Source organism: Zea mays, chromosome 6 (genome assembly GCF_902167145.1).
Source record: "Zea mays cultivar B73 chromosome 6, Zm-B73-REFERENCE-NAM-5.0, whole genome shotgun sequence".
Classification (NCBI taxonomy): domain Eukaryota; kingdom Viridiplantae; phylum Streptophyta; class Magnoliopsida; order Poales; family Poaceae; genus Zea; species Zea mays.
In genome coordinates, this window is record NC_050101.1 from 175,508,139 (window position 1) to 175,526,909 (window position 18,771).

At 43.1% G+C, this 18,771-nt stretch overlaps 3 protein-coding genes and 1 non-coding gene across 5 annotated transcripts; 3 read left to right on the forward strand and 1 right to left on the reverse strand.

Moving 5' to 3' along the window:
- The first annotated feature begins 1,236 nt into the window (after positions 1-1,236).
- On the forward strand, positions 1,237-4,811 carry LOC100285679 (uncharacterized). Of its 2 annotated transcripts, none has more exons than XM_008649745.3 (4): positions 1,237-1,492; positions 2,134-3,194; positions 3,502-3,760; positions 4,199-4,811. In XM_008649745.3, the coding sequence occupies exons 2-4, from the start codon at positions 2,299-2,301 to the stop codon at positions 4,367-4,369; spliced, it is 1,326 nt and encodes a 441-aa protein (XP_008647967.1). In that variant the 5' UTR covers positions 1,237-1,492; positions 2,134-2,298; the 3' UTR covers positions 4,370-4,811. The 2 variants fall into 2 exon arrangements, with proteins under 2 accessions (XP_008647967.1, NP_001152042.2); NM_001158570.2 differs by having other exon boundaries at positions 1,260-1,487; positions 4,199-4,807.
- A 986-nt stretch (positions 4,812-5,797) lies between these two features.
- On the forward strand, positions 5,798-5,879 carry TRNAS-CGA (transfer RNA serine (anticodon CGA)). Its single transcript has one exon. It is a non-coding gene; the product is annotated as a tRNA-Ser (tRNA).
- A 927-nt stretch (positions 5,880-6,806) lies between these two features.
- On the reverse strand, positions 6,807-16,095 carry LOC103630722 (golgin candidate 5). Its single transcript, NM_001350839.1, has 19 exons — positions 15,401-16,095; positions 13,719-14,869; positions 13,364-13,435; positions 13,112-13,186; positions 12,028-12,142; positions 11,688-11,749; positions 11,549-11,596; positions 10,825-11,109; positions 10,540-10,599; positions 10,370-10,453; positions 10,147-10,212; positions 9,925-10,023; positions 9,599-9,817; positions 9,194-9,281; positions 8,860-9,083; positions 7,947-8,006; positions 7,753-7,866; positions 7,225-7,299; positions 6,807-7,134 (listed from the first exon to the last, which is right to left on the reverse strand). The coding sequence occupies exons 1-19, from the start codon at positions 15,543-15,545 to the stop codon at positions 7,108-7,110; spliced, it is 3,069 nt and encodes a 1,022-aa protein (NP_001337768.1). The 5' UTR covers positions 15,546-16,095; the 3' UTR covers positions 6,807-7,107.
- Positions 16,096-16,467: 372 nt separating this feature from the next.
- On the forward strand, positions 16,468-17,293 carry LOC541685 (photosystem I H subunit 1). Its single transcript, NM_001111435.2, has 2 exons — positions 16,468-16,827; positions 16,924-17,293. Exons 1-2 carry the CDS (start codon positions 16,579-16,581, stop codon positions 17,101-17,103), a joined length of 429 nt encoding a protein of 142 aa, NP_001104905.1. The 5' UTR covers positions 16,468-16,578; the 3' UTR covers positions 17,104-17,293.
- The last annotated feature ends 1,478 nt before the right edge of the window (positions 17,294-18,771 follow it).

The window sequence follows — 18,771 nt, forward strand, 5'->3', positions numbered from 1 at the left end:
TGGACGCTTGTAACCCCCTACTGCAAGCGCACCCGACCTGGGCGCGGGACGAACACGAAGGCCGCGGGATTCCCATCTCTCTCACGCCGGTCTCCGGTCGCCTCGCTTCTCCCCCCTTCGCGCTCGCCCTCGCGCTCGACCTATCTGGGCTGGGGCACGCGGCGACACTCACTCGTCGGCCCAAGGGACCCCCGGTCTCGGAACACCGACATATAGAAAACTTCTAGGAAGCTCTATAGGAGATTTGACCCATACGTACGTTGCAACGAATATATATATAATAGAAATTTTCAGTAATTCGTTAATGCTAGTGCTACTATTGAAAGATGAGTAATATGGCTATAATATTTTTGGACAAGTTTTTTTTGTTTCACACATTAAGGTGTTAAATTTGTTTTATAATAAAAAGGTGAAAAAATTGTGCATTAGAAAATATAATAAAGAATGGAATTTAGAGGAAGCTGGTGTAGACAGCCTAACCTTATACAGTCTTCTACGGTCGCCGAGTGTGGCTGTGGGATATTTTTGTGTAGAAAACAAATAGAAACAACCATTACTAGCCTGACATTTTTTAGACTTGGTTCTTTGTGACTTGACCCTGTCCTATTTAGGGGGTGTTTGGTTGCTCCTGCTAAAGTTTAGCTTGGGTCACATCAAGCGTTTGACTTTTAAATAGGAGTATGAAATATAGACACAACCAACTGGACTAGATTCGTCTCGTCTTTTAATATTCGGCTGACAAATTAGTTTTATAATCCGACTACATTTAATACCCGGAACGGAGGTTCAAACATTCGATGGGACAGGAGCTAAATTTTAGCGGGGTAACCAAACACCCCCTTACAGGCGACGGGCTCGAGCTACGCTGGAGGTTTAGACGTCTTGTCACTTTCGCACGCGTCAAATAATTGTTACCTCGTTTTCTTATAAGAAAGAAAAATGGAAGGGAGAAGAAGTCAAAAGCCGCAGCCGGTCGGGGAACACGCTATTTTGTTAGTCCCAAACAATAACGTATATCTAAATATTCTGTATTTTAAACCATGATTTTATCAATATCACGTTTTTGGGTAAATTTTTTTATCTAAACTAAATTTTTTGGCTTGTATGTAGCTACCGTTTTCTCTTCTCCTACACTTCAATTAAAATACTTTGTCTTTAAACAGGTATTAGTTTGACCCGATATAAAATATACTATAATTATGTTTTAATTTATAATAAATTATAATATTATAAAGTATGGTTTTGAGAACTGAGTTTCCAAACAGCCCTAACAGCAGGGGCAGCGGTTTCCGAAAAGAGAGGCGTGGAGTGGGGGAGAGGGCCGAGCCAAGCCACCTCCACCGCAGCAGGCGGCGGAGCCGTACGCGAAGCGAAAGCGAGGAAAGCCTTCTGAATCAGGCTTCCTCGCGCCGCCGCCGCTTCCTGCTCTCAGCGGCGTGGATAGGTTTCCCGCCCGCCCGGGCCTGGTTGCTCGTCTTCCTTCCTTGGTAAGGTAGCCTTTCCTTGCTTGGACGGGTTGCTGGCTTGCTTGCTCTGTCCTGCACAAGAAGAATCCGATCCGTCCAGCTATAGTTGCTTGGACGGGTGGTAGCAGTTAATTTTCCAAAGCTTGCGGTTTCGGCTGATCCCCCATGCCCATTAGTCGGGTCCGCCTCGGCGTCTCTGCTAGTTAGGGAGAAATGTTTGGTTTTCTCCTCAAGTTCTTAGAGCCCTATGCGCCTTCAGGGCATGTACAACCTAGATACAGCTGCACGGTACTCCAAGTATAAGACACAACTTAAACACAACATAATACAGTGGTCATGTCTAAAACATGTGTCTTACCATATTCATTGTACCAATCAGAACATTCAATAAATTAAAGTGACCAATCAGATAGTCTCCTGTCTCGAATATAGAGCTAAGACACTGTGTCTTCGTCAAGATACATGTCTTGAGATTTTTTACATTCACCCCCCTAGACACACTCTAAGACACAACTTAAGACACCCACTGTACATGCCCTCACCTTTGGATCTTGCTCTCCTGCAATTTGGATCCCTGTTCCAGGGGAATGTTTCAATTTAGCCCGCTTTGTTTATAGATTGATCTTGACCTGAGCTAACGCACTTCTCGCGTCACGTTGTTTTGCAGGTACAATTCAATTGATTACCTCACCAGGGAGGGAGGGTGCTGCATCCACGGACCACGGCTTCACATGAGTGAAAGGGATAGAAAGTGCAGCGACCGTGGACGAAAGGACTCGTGCTTTTGAGCAATTCAGGAGGAGTACAAGCATCACGAAGCCTTCATTCTGGAATGCTGTCCAGTCGAAGGAACAGCGGGATTATCCTACGGGAAGGGTCAGTTAGGGACTGGTCCGAGTTCAACGATCCCTCTCCGTCCCCAAAACCGTTGTACTCGCAGTCCTATGTCGCAGTGAGAGGATTCCTGCTGTCGAGCAAGCTAAAGTCAGTGTATGCGGCTATGACTTCACAGAGGCATAGCCGATCGCAGGAGAGATCAAAATCAAAGGGGTTGAGCTGCAGGAGAGTTGCAGTCCGTCTACTGTTCTTTTTCATGTTAGGCATTTTCATTGGGTTCATGCCTTTATTCTCTGTCGACGTCTACAAGAAAATAGTATCTGAAAACAAGATGCTTCCGTTCCACGAGGGTGTGATTGAGACGGAAATGGTGGGTACCAAAGTTAAGGAGTCGGAGACGATTGTAGTAGAGAAAGAGATCGAACTGATCGACGAGCCTCATATTCAAGAGAGCCCTCCAGTCCCTGCATTGTTGGATGATGATGTGGATTTTTCTGAATCATCACCTGTGTTGCCTGCTATTAGAGAATCTGACATTCCCGTGAAGAAGCTGCTGATAATCGTGACAATCACTTCTGTCCGGCCACAACAGGCATATTACTTGAATCGGCTAGCCCATACCTTGAAAGCTGTACAGGCACCTCTTCTATGGTTAGTGGTGGAATGGCCTGAACAGTCCTATGAAACAGCAGAAATTCTGAGGTCTTCCGGGGTTATGTACAGGCATCTTATGTGCAGAAAGAATACCACGAGTGTTCGGAAGATTGCTGTTTGTCAAAGGAATAATGCAATCTATCATGTCAAAAGGCATCACCTTGATGGTATAATGCATTTTGCTGATGAAGAACGGTCATACTCAGCTGATGTATTTGAAGAAATGCAGAAGATCAGGTCAGAGCTCTCTACCACAATTTTGTTGGCCTGTACTGATATATTTGTAATGAACTTATTGTCTACAAATTGTTTTGATGATTCATAATAAATAGTTAGAGATGTTTTTATTGACATGTAAGAGTATAAGCATCACATAGCCTTGATTAGTTTAATTGGAATAATAGAGCTAGAAAACCACAACGCTCCCTGAAACTGGTAGCCAGAAGTTTCAGGTCAAAACTCAAAAGGTATGCTAGCCATATTTCGGTAGAATTAGACGAGACATCCCGACTTCGCTTCTCATGAGATGTGCTATGTTTCTCAGGCGCTTTGGCTCATGGCCTGTAACAATCCATATTGGAACAAAGTATAGGGCAGTTCTGGAAGGCCCTATTTGCAAAGCTAACCGAGTCATGAGATGGCACACAGTCCAGACGGTTCAAAAGAAGAGTTCAACTCGTCGATTCCCAATTGGTTTCTCTGCATTTGCTTTCAACAGTACACTGTTATGGGACCCTCAAAGATGGAACCGCCCGCCTATGGATTCTGTTATAATCCACACAGGTGGAAGAGGTGGTTTGCAGGTGAGTTTATTTTAATATATGAACTGTAATAGTAAGGTTACAGTAATGTTTCATGGAGCTGATGGAACCTCTGCTTCTGTGAAGCCAACACTTGTCTCTGTTGGAGATCGATCCTTGTTGCTATATCTAAACATCAGTTTACAGCTCTCCGTTCCACTTGTAGAAATGACCGATTTGTGGTGGAACAACATGCATTAGAATTTGGTTTTCTACTGAAACAATAGATTTACAATGGAGGTAAAATCAATAGATAAAAAACATATATAAGCATATTAAGGGTCTCTTGAAGCAAGTATCGCCACCAAATGGAAATGTAACATGGCCATCTTGATGTAGAAGTGTAGAACGAAGCTATGTGATGAAAAGTTATGCCCACAGTTGAGTCCTACTTTACCATTGTATCATATAGATGGTCTGACCTGACATGTGTTTTTGCAGGAGTCACGGTTTATAGAAAAGCTTGTTAAAAGTGAGCGCCAAATAGAGGGTCTTCCGGACAATTGCAACAGGGTCATGGTCTGGAATTTTAACCTGGAACCTCCTCAGCTGAACTACCCCGCAGGCTGGGCACTTTATAAGAACCTAGAAGCTGACATGCCTGTAATATAGCTTCCTGCGAGCTGCGTTATGCCTTGCTCCTAGAGGTGGTTTCTCCCGGCAAGGCAGAAGGTTGAAGCACGTCTCCAGCGGCATGTTAGTTCTAAATTTCAACTCCCTGTCCTTACCAGGTGCCCAGGTAAAGCTGCTGGGTGATGCCATCCTGAACAAGTTGCGCCAAAGATTTCGTGCCGAGATCTGTCTTCGGTAATGCAATGTCATCCTGAACAAGTTGCAGCGGCAATCAAAATAGGATTTTCCCCCTGCCTTTTAGTCTCGTGTATTCCTTTTGTGCTCTTCATTTTTTTTCCTCATCAGCTCGATACGACATGTAGACTTTCTTTTAGGTTTTTTTTGTTTTTCATACTGTGTGTTACCTTACAGATGTAAAAGCGCCCCCGTACATTGCAACTGTTAAAGAGGAAAAGCAAAATACCGTCATTTAGCTTCTTCAGTAGAGGCACCAGTGCATATCGGAATAATTAGGCGTCCCGAAAATGTGAAGAGAGGTAGAGGTCGACCAACCTTGACGTAGACAGAGGCTGTGAAGAGGGACCTGAAGGAGTGGAATATTGATAAAGAGCTCGCCGTGGATAGGAAGGGGTGGAAGTGTGCAATTCACGTGCCAGAACCTTGATTTATAGTTTCGCTTTTCCTCTTTAATCGTTTGACCTTTTCTTGTGCCCATTTAGATCTTGCTGGTTCTTGTGGGCTTTATCTCTTTTATGTGTTTTCCCGTTTCGTCGTTTTTCGGTTCTCCTTTGCCTTTGTTTCCCTTTTTTTTCTTTGGGGGTTGAACTCTGAGGTTTTCATACGGGGTTTCATCCCTATCCCAACGTGTTTGGGACAAAAAGGCTTTGTTGTTGTTGTTGTTGTTGTTGTTGTAGCTTCTTCAGTCGTTTTGGTTTTTCGTGAGTTGCTTTGCCACGACGCAATGGGCATCTGCGGCAGTGCGCAGCTACGCCTGTGATCTGTAACAGTGAGGCTGGTTCTGAAATTACCTTTACTCTGAATTTAGATGACATGGATTAATGAAAAACTAACGACAATGGCATATAGGAGAACGGAAAATATAATTCAGTGGCAATTAATTGATCAGTATAATTTTGGAGGGACTGCCGGACTGGTATAAATTTAGATGGCATTGAAGGAATTTCTGGGCTGGTGTCTCCTGCTGCAAGTAGAGCTCGGAAGGCAATGAAATCGACATGCGTTAGTAAGTGATATGCCGAAGGCTTAATACGGAATAAAATGGTTAAGTGACGTACTGATATTTATATGGCATTTAGGGCTGGTTTGGTGACCGGGGATCCCAAGCGGAAGAAATCCTTTTGCTATTCAAAATTGAATTGCAAGGGAATTCCTCCCCCATGGATCCCCTAGGGATCCCTAATCACCAAATCAGCCCTTATAGCGAATGTTTCCCTTGGGATAGCAAGCGTCGATATGTCCGAGTGGTTAAGGAGACAGACTCGAAATCTGTTGGGCTTGTCCTGCGCAGGTTCGAATCCTGCTGTCGACGATGTTTTTTTTGTTTTCCCGTGTTCAAGGAAAAACTCTGTTCTGTTTTTTCTTTTGGAAAAAAAAATGTTCTTCATTTTTACCTCACCCAGTTCTCCCATCCACAGTTTGTCATTCAAAGCACGCGATGACGACGACTGACTGACTGTCCCAGCCGACGAGATTGCTGAACCAAAGCCGGAAAAAATGACCAGTTTTCGGTAAAAAATAGGTTGCACTTGTCAGCCGAAATCTATGAGCGGTTAGATTTAATATGAGTTTAACGTCTATTTTATTTAATTAAAATTAGATAGATTTTAGGCTTATATTAAATACTATGATGCATCGTAATTTTATAGTTGTTGACTCGGTGCCGAATGCGGAGGTGAGGCGAGCTATGCATGATGGAATTTTGCCGCTTCGTACAGGCTGATGGGCGTATGTCTATCTTCGACAAACTCTAGCTATTAGCTCTTCAGAGGAGCCTCACATAACATGAATATTTGTCTCTACTTACTGTGGTCCGCTATCTTAAGCAACACACCATGTCGACTTCTCTGCATGGTACAATCTCTCTCTAAATTTATGTCGACTTCTTCTATGATCAGTGTGTTTTCATCTGTGTGTGCTGCTATTGCGAGAACCGTACCGTAGCGTGGCTTCGGCTTGTTCTTCTATAGGAGCTACTACTATAGCATGAGTGCACGACAAATCTTTCATACTCATTTCAAACAAAATTTATGTACTTCCTTTTATATCTTTGGTTACAAACATACAATAGGAAAGGAAAGAAAAGGAAAAAAAGGACCGAATTACCAAAACCCGAAAGGACTGAACAAAAATCCGCGATAAAAAAGAACCGAACGATTGTTATTATGTAATCAGTGTCGCTACCTTATTGTGGTATTGCCTTCCACAGTTCGACATGATCTCTAAGAACGAAACTTAGGACATAAAAAGAGCTCTCGATATTATTGATTGATTGCATTCCTCTGAGGTACACATGCAAATGGATTCAAATTTGATACATTTCAATGAACACAGATAAAAAAGAATGCACGTAAAACTGTGAAACTACTTGATCTAGTATACAACAACGTATCCTCCTAAACCCAACGCCGAAGGTGTTTTTGATGTGTACAGACGAATATTTTCAGTGCCGTTGTACGGTTACAAAATAAAAAGGAAAACATGCTCAAGTCTCAGACCTGTCTTGCCTTGCCCGATGGCACGACAAATCCATACCGGCACTATACACGAGCACCCAATGCCTGGAGCTGGTAAGGGATGAAGCAGGGTTTAGGGCAACAGAACTAAAGGCCTTTGCAGTGGAAGGTACAAAATAAATGGTCAAGCAAGCTTCAAACCTGGCTAACAAGAAGATCCACCTGCTCCCTGTACATCTCTTTTAGGTCAACAATATCATTTCTTAGCTCCTCCAACTGCAAAACACCATCAAATTGAAGTGAACGTTGACAAATTTTCTAAAACGTATAATAAATTAGGTTTATTCTTAATTTCTAGCTGAACCGCAAACGAGTGTTCGAAAACCGAACTGTATGCAGTTACAGCCATTGTTCAGTTTCTAGCTTATAGCCTACCTAATGTTAACCAGTGTCTCTGCCTAACTCTTGCACTGTTTTGCCTCTGAAACTGAAAAGGGCTATTTTCCCCATCTTATAAACAAACTAGTTTTTTTTGCATGATTGATACACATGCAATATTCATAACTTTATGGTTGGTGGTAGAGTTTAAGCCTAGCTTGGGCTAAGCAGAATGTACCCCGAAAAACTTGAAAACAGAAACCCAGCTGTTAGACCATGGGTGTATTGTATAGCTTATGATGAAGCCATTAACACAATCGAAGCTTATGATGTGTAGAATGGGAACAATACCTCTTCATCACGTTCCCCCATTAACTCTAGAGCTTGGAAGTGCCTTTGTTTCAGAGCTTCCAATTCAGCCCTTAAGCCAGGCACAGCAGCGGCTTCAGTCCGTAACTTTTCACACTGCATAGAAGATCAATTCAGTGTGCACGCATTCTCTACAGATAAATATGCAAAACTCCAATTAGATTATCAGGATTTACTTGTTCTGTCAGTTTCACCAACTCCTCTGCCAGTGAATTCCGAATAGATTCCAATGAGGCCTGAAACATACAACAACATTACTTCCAAGAAGGTTGCAGGTCAAAAGAGTAACAAATGATAAATGAAATAATGAAGTTTGAATGACAGCTGTCTTAATCAATCTTATAAAAGAAGTACAAAAGGAATAACAGAGCTAGAAATATTGCCAGCAGCCGAGCACATATGACTCCATATATTGTAGGAATATTTCTTTATCAGAATATGATCCAAGACCACCTGAAGGAACAATTTCCAATTCTGAACATGAAAGATGAGTGTAATGCTAATGCATGAATCTGAAGGTGTAGGATTTTCGAACCAGTGCAGGATGGGGCACAGGTTGGCTCCTGTCAAGCGCCAATAACTTCCGTACTAAATTCTAAATGCTGCTGAATAGAAGTTCGCCAGGAAGACAATGAAAAAAAACTAGACCAACAAGGAGGAACTAGGCAGCTTTTATATCAAGAAAATAGGCACCCAATTTGCCTGGACAAGTACTTGAACGTGGGTGGTATAGGCGTATAACCACACCACAAACAACTGAGCCTGTTCAGCTGCCTTAGCCAAGAACCCACTGAGAGAACAATACCAATATTGGGCCAAAAAAATGTTGTCAAATCATGTCTGGCAATTTGGAAGTTGCGAAGTTAGTTAAAAAAAACTGTGTGAAAGATATGTTTATGGACATGAATGAACTCAGTTACAAGAAAAATCATCAATAAATTTGCAAAATTGTAATAACTGTCCTAATGATCAGCTACTACTTCTAAAAGTTTACTACTATTGTTTACCAGCAAGACAAAGGTGATAAAACTTGATGGGGTACTAAATAAACCGTTTGAGGAGAAATATCAGAAGGATGCTTATACATACCAAGCGAGACATGTAAGAAGCAAGCTCTCCATCCTTTTGACGAAGTGCTGACTCAAAAGCACTTGGAGTCATGGTCCTCAGATAATATGACATATTACTTTCTGAAGACATTCGCCTCTCTAATGAAGCATTGTCAGATAAATCCAACGAAGCCTGAAGGAAATGGCTTTCTTCTAGACTATTTATACTGCCAGAACTAGGCAGCTTTCTGAGAGGGGCATTTCCTTCAAAGAGAAAAATAGGAAACAATTTAAAAAGAATGGTAAGGTAACAACAAGAGGCAAAGTTGGGTCTAACTCGCCTAAATTAATTGGTATAAAAATAAAAGTCATACTTGTCTGATCGGGAAGTGGGACTTTAGGCGCTTCACGGGAAGATGTTTTCTCAATTTCTGCCCTGGCAGCCTTTTCCCTTTCAAGGTCCTGTAAGTGCAATCCATGAAAGAAAATATCACATATATTGCAATTATGTTTATTCAAGTATCAACAAGCAAGTTAAACTGATCTGATCATTTATTACCTTTTCAGTAGCAACAATATGATCAATGACATAAAACAAAAATGCTTGGCTAAGAAAAAACAATGATCCTAAAAAATGTGTATAGCAGAAATCTATGTTTGAAGTCATAAATTCGAGAGGCATTAACAAAATTGGCAGGAAAACATCACTTTCATAATCCTAAAACTAATAAAATACATAGCTGGTCCATTTTTTTTCTGGAACTATCGCAGTTAACTACCTTCTCAAGAAGTTCCCTGTGTTCTGCTGCTTCTTGCAGCTCCTCCTTGTGCTTAACTCTAAGATCCTTTATCTCTTCTTCGAGCTGCTTAGCCCGCCCTTCTTGCATTGCTGCCTCCTCTTTAATTGCTAGGTACTCCTGTCTACTTTCAGATGCTCTCTGCCTCTCCTTTTCAAGAGATCGGCTCAGCTGTGTTTGCTCTGTCCTAAGAATTGTAATCTGCATGACCAAATAGTCACCCCAAAAATTACTTGACTAAATCTGAAAGTGAGGTCTTAACCCTAATACTAGCATTTTTTTGCTTTTGCTAGAAATTGAACACAAACCTGGGTCTCAAGAACAGTTATGCGGGATAAACTTTGCGACAGTCGTTCATTTACAGACCGCTCCTTTTCTTCTGAAGCAGCAGCTTTAGCTTCTGCTTCCTGCATATCCAAGCGAAAGAAACAGATTATACATGACGCGTTAAGAAAAGACAGAAACTTTATAATTCAAGATTTCTTCATTGCATTTATGCAGCTACAGTTAAAACATATTTTTTAACAAACCTGAAGGCGAGAGTTTAAGGTTCTCTCCACGCCAGCCCAAGCTTCTTCCCTTTGAGCAGATGTCTCCTGTCAATATTAACATGCAATTGATTAACTGAACAAGCGGGCAAGCCCAATATGGAATCAAAAGAGAAGTGTGACACATAGACCAAGAATAAACAACAAAAGAAACATGAAACAAGTTTTTAAAAAAGGCCAAATACAGGGGAGTGGGGACCAATACCTGCATGGCTTCAATTTGCCTTAGGAGGGGTCTGGTAGACTCGGGAACTTGTGTCACCAGTTCATTATAACGAAGTTCACTAGCCTGAAGTATATAAATAGCGAAGAAAGTGAGAAATGGCCCATTAGCATTTGACTGTTTGATACCAGTTAACGAAGTGCCTTGCTTACTTGATACCGCTTTTGAAGATCGTCATAGTCCCTTTTTAGTCTTTCTTCCCTGAAAGCAGCCTGAAACAGCCACAGAAACAGTTAGTCAATGCCTCAATGGAACTGACATCGGACAGCTATACAAGATAGATGGCCAAATAGGTCGTTCCTATTGAAGCATATAACTAAATGACATAGATTATATTTAGGTCTGCAAATAAAGTACTCTTACTGTCCTACAGTCCTAGTGTCCTACTTCTATTGACAGTAAGAGAAAATGTCTGGATACAAATGTTCAGCATTTACCTCTTGTTCTTGTCGGGTGAGAGAAAGCCTCAACTCCTCGATTGTCTTAATCAGCATATTTTCTTTTTCGCCAGCTTCTCTTAAAAGGTTCTCCAGTTCAACTTTGGCTTCGCTGTTGACTCTTGCTTCAGCCAATGCCTCAGCCTCTTTAGCTGCATTAAGAGCATTGGTGTAGAACTCCTTCTGAGCTGCAAGTTCAGTCTGATTTCTTTCTATTGTTTCTTGAAGCAACTTCTCGGTTGCCATCTTGTCTCTCTTAATGCTTTCGACCTTAGCCTCCTCAACCTGCTTACTCATAAATTGTCAAGTACATGCTTACTTTTAAGGACAGAAAAGTAAATGGGACATAACATTTTGTTCAGGGCGCCAAACTAACTTTACTCCATCTATCTACAGATCATAGGGTGGAAGCTTGTATAATTGCAACTAAAACACAAAACTGTAAACAACCATACAGGTAAGCTTGTTTGATTGTAACTACCATGGGATACAAATGACGTAAGCACAGTTTAAATGGTACCCAGTGCATTAAGTCAAAAACACAAGTAATAAAGAGGGCGAAAACTATTTCATATTATGAAATCCAGAAAAGGTTTGCATTTTTCATGATGTTCAAGAAGGTAAGCAGAATTTAATTACATTGCATCACAGACATCAATAAGAAAAGAACTCGGTTTGGATCATACTAAATGTACCAAGTTGGCAAGTTGATATTCTTTTTTACCTGGATCTTTGAGTTCAGACGTTGTTTCTCTTCTTCAAACTCACGAATCTAGCTTCAACAAAAGAACAAAAAGTAGTATAATTGGTACTGAGGAAAGCATTTTTATCATCTGAACATAGCGTAGAGTTCTGGTCCATGCCTGTGCTCTCAGTTTTCGTATTGTAGCTTCTTGGGCAGCTTGTTTTTTGGATAGTTCTTCACCTGTTTATTAATAAAAACAAGCTATTGATGTCAATAGATTGCTCACCTATTTGTGCATCTGGAGTAAAGCAGAATAAGAAGGTACATCAGCACGATATAATGCATTATATGGTGGTAATAGTGCAGTAGTGCTTGAAGTGGACGTTAAAATTTTAACAAATGAAATAATTATTTGTAATTGACAACATTATAATGAGACAATTCTTTGAATAATGAGAATCTAACGTTGGTTCACAATAAACATAGTAGAACAAGAATACCATATAGGTTCTACATACCTTCAGCCATGACCTGATTGATGATCTCATCCTTTTCTTTCAAAAGGGCAGCTGCGTCACTTTTTTTATTCTGTTCTCTCCTTAGTGTATCACGCTCTTTGGTTAATGCATACACCTACATACATCAAGGCAAAGAAATGGTCAAATTTATGCCTTATGCATAAGGATAAGATGATGTATAGATGTCATGAAACACGCACAAAATAAAATAGTTGTACAGTTTGACCCAGGGAACAGAAAAGTAAAGAAAAAGACAGACAAAAGGTAGTGTAGTAACTTGTGCCGTTCTGGCTGTGGCATTACAATGATCTCTTCTTTTTTCCTTTTGAAAACATGCTAATGACCTCAATATTGCATCTTATTATTGTTTCTATTTCTAGCACTACACACTATCTGAACCAAACTGAATTAGAATAAATGCATGAACAGTCAATAAATCCTCAACACTAGCCACCAAAGAAATAAGGACCAATACATTTTCTGAGACTATAAAGATCGTTTTTAACTCCTGATTTGCTAGAACAAAGAAAATTGAAAATAAAGCTTCACAGTCAGTATTGTACTCATCATGTACCAACCAATCTATCATTGGTGAGTGGTGACTGGTGTAGCTGACTGATTGTAAAGCACAAAAGAAAATCATAAGGTATTCCTGCCACTAACACAGAGTAATAGATACTGTACTACACACAAAAAAAGCAAAGTGATGCATTTGCAACAATGCAGGTAGCCATTTTTTCCACTATGGACGTCCCAAATTTCATTACTGAAAAGCAACGAAATTACAATAGTTTCCAGACACCTGATAAATTAAGACCCAAAAAACTATTATTGCTATCCAAACTAAGCACACGGGGCTCAAACCAGAAAAGCAACCCAAGCAGTAGACAACTACTTCCCAAAACGAAAAAACGAGGTTCCAGGCCAATGCAGGTGGGCATAACATAGTAACATGCCCAAATCGAAGCAATGTGTACCTAACCCTTTTAAATGGCCATGACTACTAAATCTGGAAGCCATATGCAATCACCAATTGACAATAGAAGCATCACGTCAACAAGAAGAAAGTGGCTATGTGCCTCACCTTCCTTTCAAGAGTTGCTACTCTTTGGTGATATTCATCTTTAAGTGCATCCATTTCGGCTTCAGAAGACTTACTCTGTATCGTATCAGAAACCGATCAATCATAAAATTTAAAATGTGTTAGTGCTCTACAGCACTAATGATTAATACAGGGAATACGTTTCTAACATTCATCTCGGCATCAAGTACTAAATTCAGACGTTATGAACTGCTGCTGCAAGGCAAAAGATGGAAAATATGCTTACAAACATACCTTGAGATCATCGATCGTTGATTTTAGTTGTTCATTCTCATTCATCAACCTTGCAATTTCATCAGCTTTGGACTGTGGAAAGAATTACATGCTGTTAGGCACAATGAATATCAAAGAGCTGGGTATGTCACAACCAAATGACACATGGGACCAGAACCTATTAATGTTTCAACTGTACAATTATAAAACATGAACTGTACAGGATTACTAAAATGTTTCCCTTATTTTCCACAAAAAAAACATGAATTCACATATTTAAAAGGTTCACTTCCATGTGGAGTACTTTCATAGAGTACAACTCCACAAGCTTTGACTGAATTGCTTCCATAGAGATTTGGGCATGTACAAATGATACCTGTGACTGTCTTGCAGCACCTTGCAATGCAGCTTCCATCATCTTCATTTCACGTCTTAATTTCTCTAGCTCACCAACAGAAACAACAGAGTCCACAATCTGAAAATCTGTGATTCTAGCAATCTTTTCTTCTTCTGTAAAATTATCTGCGGGGCCTACTCCCCCTAGTCCAGCAGGTACATCGGTCAAACTGACCACTGACTCATTCTGCGAATGTGAATCATGAGCTGCAGTTATGGACTTTGACATTAAATCTTCAGGTTGCTCCATTACATTATCCTCCTGTACAACAACAGATACTTCCCCTGCCTCCATCTTATTGCTTTCTTCCTCACTTTTTTTGGTATCAATATTGCCATCATGTAATTTGACTTCAAGACGAGTAACTTTGTCTACTGTATCGCAATTCTCCTGTGGGCTACTAAGTTCTTTTGGGACATTGTATTCTTGAGCAATCTTGTCCTCAACTTCAGTTATATTATCGGAACTAGCTAGCATGGATTCTGCTGGTTGTGACTGAGAGGCATTCCCATCAGATGTGTCTTCCTTTCCTGTATCAATAGATTCACCTGTTTCGGTGTCACCTGATTTATCTATTTTGATAGGCGAAGAAAATGCACTACCATCAGGTAAGTCTCCAGCAGACTCTCTAAGCTGATTTGGCTCTGCTTCATCACTAGGACAAGAATGTTTACTATATTGATGGTCCTGGTTTTCTTCAACTGTTGAAGGATGTCCTGGAGATTGTGATGTTTCTGATGCTTCATCATCACCCACCTTAGATGCAAGTGCCTCAGTGCAGCCATCAAGCTTTTCTTCTGCTACTGAAGGATGTGCTGGAGTTTGTGGTGTTATGGACTGCTCAGAAACATCTGCCTTAGAAACAGGTGACTCATTGGAGATACTATGAGCTTCTTCTGATTTTGAAGGCTGTTCTGGAAATGTTGTTACTGATACTTCTGAATGATCTACCTCGGATGTCTGTTTCTTAGTTGGGGTGCTATGATTTTCTTCCTCTACTGACAGATCCTTTGGAAATTGTGGCTTTTCTGATACTTCAGTGCCATCTTCTTCACCATTGTGTCCCATGAAAGCCATGACAGGATTGAAGAATCCTATTCCATCAGAGTTGGATGTCCGCGATCCTGATGCTGCGTTACAAAAAAAGACATTTTATTTGAGCACGTAGCTGCGTTACAAAAAACATTTTATTTAAACAAAAAATACAATGCTTCCATTGTGAAGCTCTTAGCCAGCACTAGCAAATGAATCGGTCCTACAGATATCAGCAACTCAGACAGAGTGCAAAAGGTGTTACAGTTCCAACACTTGTAAGAGGACATAGGTTTGAAAATATGCCTAAACCATTCAATAGCACAGAATTCAACAGACTAATAGACTGAATTTTGACTTCACGCAGAAATTGATCGGGTGATAGGCGCATTTTTTGGTCACGGTCCAATGATAATAAGCAATGAGCACATGTCATTCTCCGCAAACATGGATCTGTCAAATATCAATTAAACATAACCACTAACACCATTGACTACCCTATCAGTGTCATATCAACAGTTGCAATGTTAATACGCAGACAACCACGCACCAATGCACCGTCAATACACTGAATTAGGCGAATGGCAGGACTGAGGGTCGTAGCATTATTGTCTCCGTGCCGTACGTACCTTCTTCATCGTCGCGCTTCTCCTCTAGGCCGAGCGCGCTGTCGAAGTTCTTCTCGATGTTCTTCACGCTCTCGCTGATCTTGTTGACGGCTCCGGCGATGTCCTGCAGGCCGCTGAGCGACACCTTCCCGGACCACCACGCCATCCCTGTCCCCGGCCTCCGACCGCCACCGGCTCACGGCCTCCGCCTCCGCACCTGGCGCTGGCGCCTTAGATCTCGGGCATAGATCTAATGACCCGCGCAGCCGATCCACCGCCCACACCCCAGACCACGCGCGGGCGGGAGCGGAATCTGGCCCCCCGGCAACCTCGCCTCGCTGACCAGATCAGCTGAGCCCGCGAGCCTACGATAGCGCGATGACGGGGGCCGAGCCGGCGCCGCCGCGGGCCTGGGGGGAGAGGGGGGAAGCTCTTCAGCGAGCTCCCGCCGCGCGGTGGCGACTGGCGAAGCGGGAGGGGAGATGTAGCTGCGGGGGGGGAGGGGGGAGGAGTGCGTAGGGTTGGGTTGGGCCGTGGAGCACGACGGAGGGGTGGGAGAGAGTGCGTTCGGCCGTTGGCGCGTGTGGACGCCGCGTCGGCGTCGGTGATCGGCCGCCCGCCTGCCTGCCACGCTCTCTCGGTTCGGTGCAGTGAGCAGTCAGCAGTGGATCTCGCTCGGCCTGAACGAACACGACGGAGGACGGACGGATCGATCTGTCCGCGGGGAGGTGCGGGTGCGGCTCGTCCCGTCGCTCCAGCTGCGTCCCGCCGTACAGTATAGAGTATAGACACAGTGGGCCGTGTGGACCTTGTCGACAAGTCGCGCATGGGCTGTTTTAGGCCCGTTCGGCCTACAAGACGGACAAGCCCAAGCACAAACAAAAACTGCAGAAGCAGAACACTAGAACAGATCCTCGCTTAGCCTACCTGGCTCCATGTCGGTATTGCCAAGTCAGCTCGCATCAGAATCAGGAGATCAGGATAAGCCTATCCAGAGCAGGCCACACGGCATCCTCCCTATGGGTCACGGCCATCTTCGCGCCTGAGAGTGCGAGGCGTCCACCCACACAAATCCCAAATCCTCAGCACGATACGATCCGCCGAATTAAGTTCGTGCACGTACGCACGCACCGGGACACCAGCAACCCCCAACAGCGCCACTGTCCAGTGCGCGCGTCAAGCTTGCTTAGCTAGCCGCCATGGCCTCCCTCGCCGCCGTCTCCGTGAAGCCCGTGGCCATCAAGGGTCTCGCCGGCAGCTCCATCTCCGGAAGGAAGCTCGCCGTCGCCAGGCCGTCGGCCCGCTCCATCCGCAGGCCCCGCGCAGCCGCCGTGGTGGCCAAGTACGGCGACAAGAGCGTCTACTTTGACCTCGACGACATCGGCAACACCACCGGACAGTGGGACCTCTACGGCTCTGACGCGCCCTCGCCCTACAACCCGCTACAGGTGCCATGATGTTTCCAACCCATTCAATTCCCTGCGGTAACTAGACTTGCTAGGGTGATCTGATCTCTCTGCTGCATGCGTTCTTCACGTCACCAGAGCAAGTTCTTCGAGACGTTCGCGGCTCCGTTCACCAAGAGAGGTCTGCTGCTCAAGTTCCTGCTGCTGGGCGGCGGCTCACTTCTGGCCTACGTCAGCGCGTCGGCGTCACCGGACCTCCTGCCGATCAAGAAGGGACCTCAGGAGCCGCCGCAGCCGGGCCCGCGCGGCAAGATCTAAGCTCAGCTTCTCCATTTGCATGGTCTAGTAGCTTGCTTTGTACTGCTAGCGCCGGTCGATCCGTCGCAATCGTCATGGATCATCTCTCTATCTTGTTGTTACGCTGTTCATAATTTGGTATATTTGCCATTCCGCTATTGTGTACTCTTTGGCATACATACAATAATTAAAATGGCGTTGCGTGGCTCTCATATAATTAACCTTCACATAACCTGAAGACTCAAGTACGTATAGTATGGGCAACTTTATTGTAGATACTATCTGGAGTCTCGAATATTTGTCGTCCGCTAGTTCATATTTAAACTAAACAACGATAAATAAAAAAGAACTAAGTGAGTATATTTTTTTGTGGGAGAAGGGTTATCCATTAATACATCCACGGTTCTGTAAATTCCATTTCATGACATGAAAAAAGGAAAAACGCATCCAATAGCCCATTATGTAAATATGTCTACCGTCTATCCATTGGACAAGTTATATATTAATGACTAGTTTGGTAACCTCATTTTTTTAAGGATTTTCGTTTTTTAAGCGAAATTAGTTCATTTTACCTTGGCAAATAGAAATTTTTTAGAAAAAAATGGTGTTCTCAAACTAGCCTTAAATTTTTTTAGAAATGAGAATATTATTAATATTCCATCTTCCAGGGGCGGATTTGGGCCTCGGGCCACCTGGGCCGTGGCCCAGGGCGCAGCCCAAAAACCCTCTTATATATAGGTCTTTTTTCAACCAAAAAATCTAGACCAAAATACATTTCAGCCTAAAAGATCTCCTGCTGCACCGATTGAGTCTGGTGGCGCTGGCGGCCTCCCTCAGTCGCTCAAGCCACGAGAACACACTCTTTCAATTATTTCGCAAACATGCGCAGCTGCGTTTCCTATGTTGCCAGCGGCGCGGCCGCCTCCATTCAGTCCTCTATCGCTCTCCACGCCTTCAGGCTCTACGAATCCGATAAGGGAACAAGGCAGCAACCTCTAAGGCAGCCGGGCGGGCTCTGACTCAGGCATCCGCCACCGCCAGTCCGCCTCCAACGTCCCTGCGAACCTGTAGCAATGACGCGTGCGGTCCGCACTAGCACCATGCCACCGCCCAAATCCGCCCTGCCAATACATCTCCCAAACTATACAACTTCCTCAACCTATTTTCCTTACTTTTCTTACCCATGGGCGAGGGCGGAGCGCCTCCCTGGCCAATGGGCAGTGACCACCTAAGCAGCGAGCGTTGTGTGTTGAGTGTTGACTGCCATGTGCCCGTGATTCTCCTCTATTGTGAGTAATTGTTCTCAAATGTCTGATTCTCTTTCTCTATCTGCCACAGTTCCACTGGATTGTTTTAAATATTACTACCCATAAAGTGTGAAAAAATAAAAGACGAGTAGTACATCGTTATATTTGTAGAGTGGCCTGGGACGTTATTTTTATGGAGCTCTGCCACTGCCATCTTCTGTATCGGTTGATACATTCGGCTGTCAAACTCACAAACATGGGGTTCCACATTAGAACAAAATCTCACATTCTACGAAGGTTTCATAAATTTAAGCTCTCAAACTATGCTCTCAATCTATGAAAAAAAGACCATCCATTATTTGAAAAGATCTCCATCATTGTTGTTTCAAGCACACGACGGCCCCATTTTACTTGAGGTCTGTCCTCCTCCTTCTGCAACAGT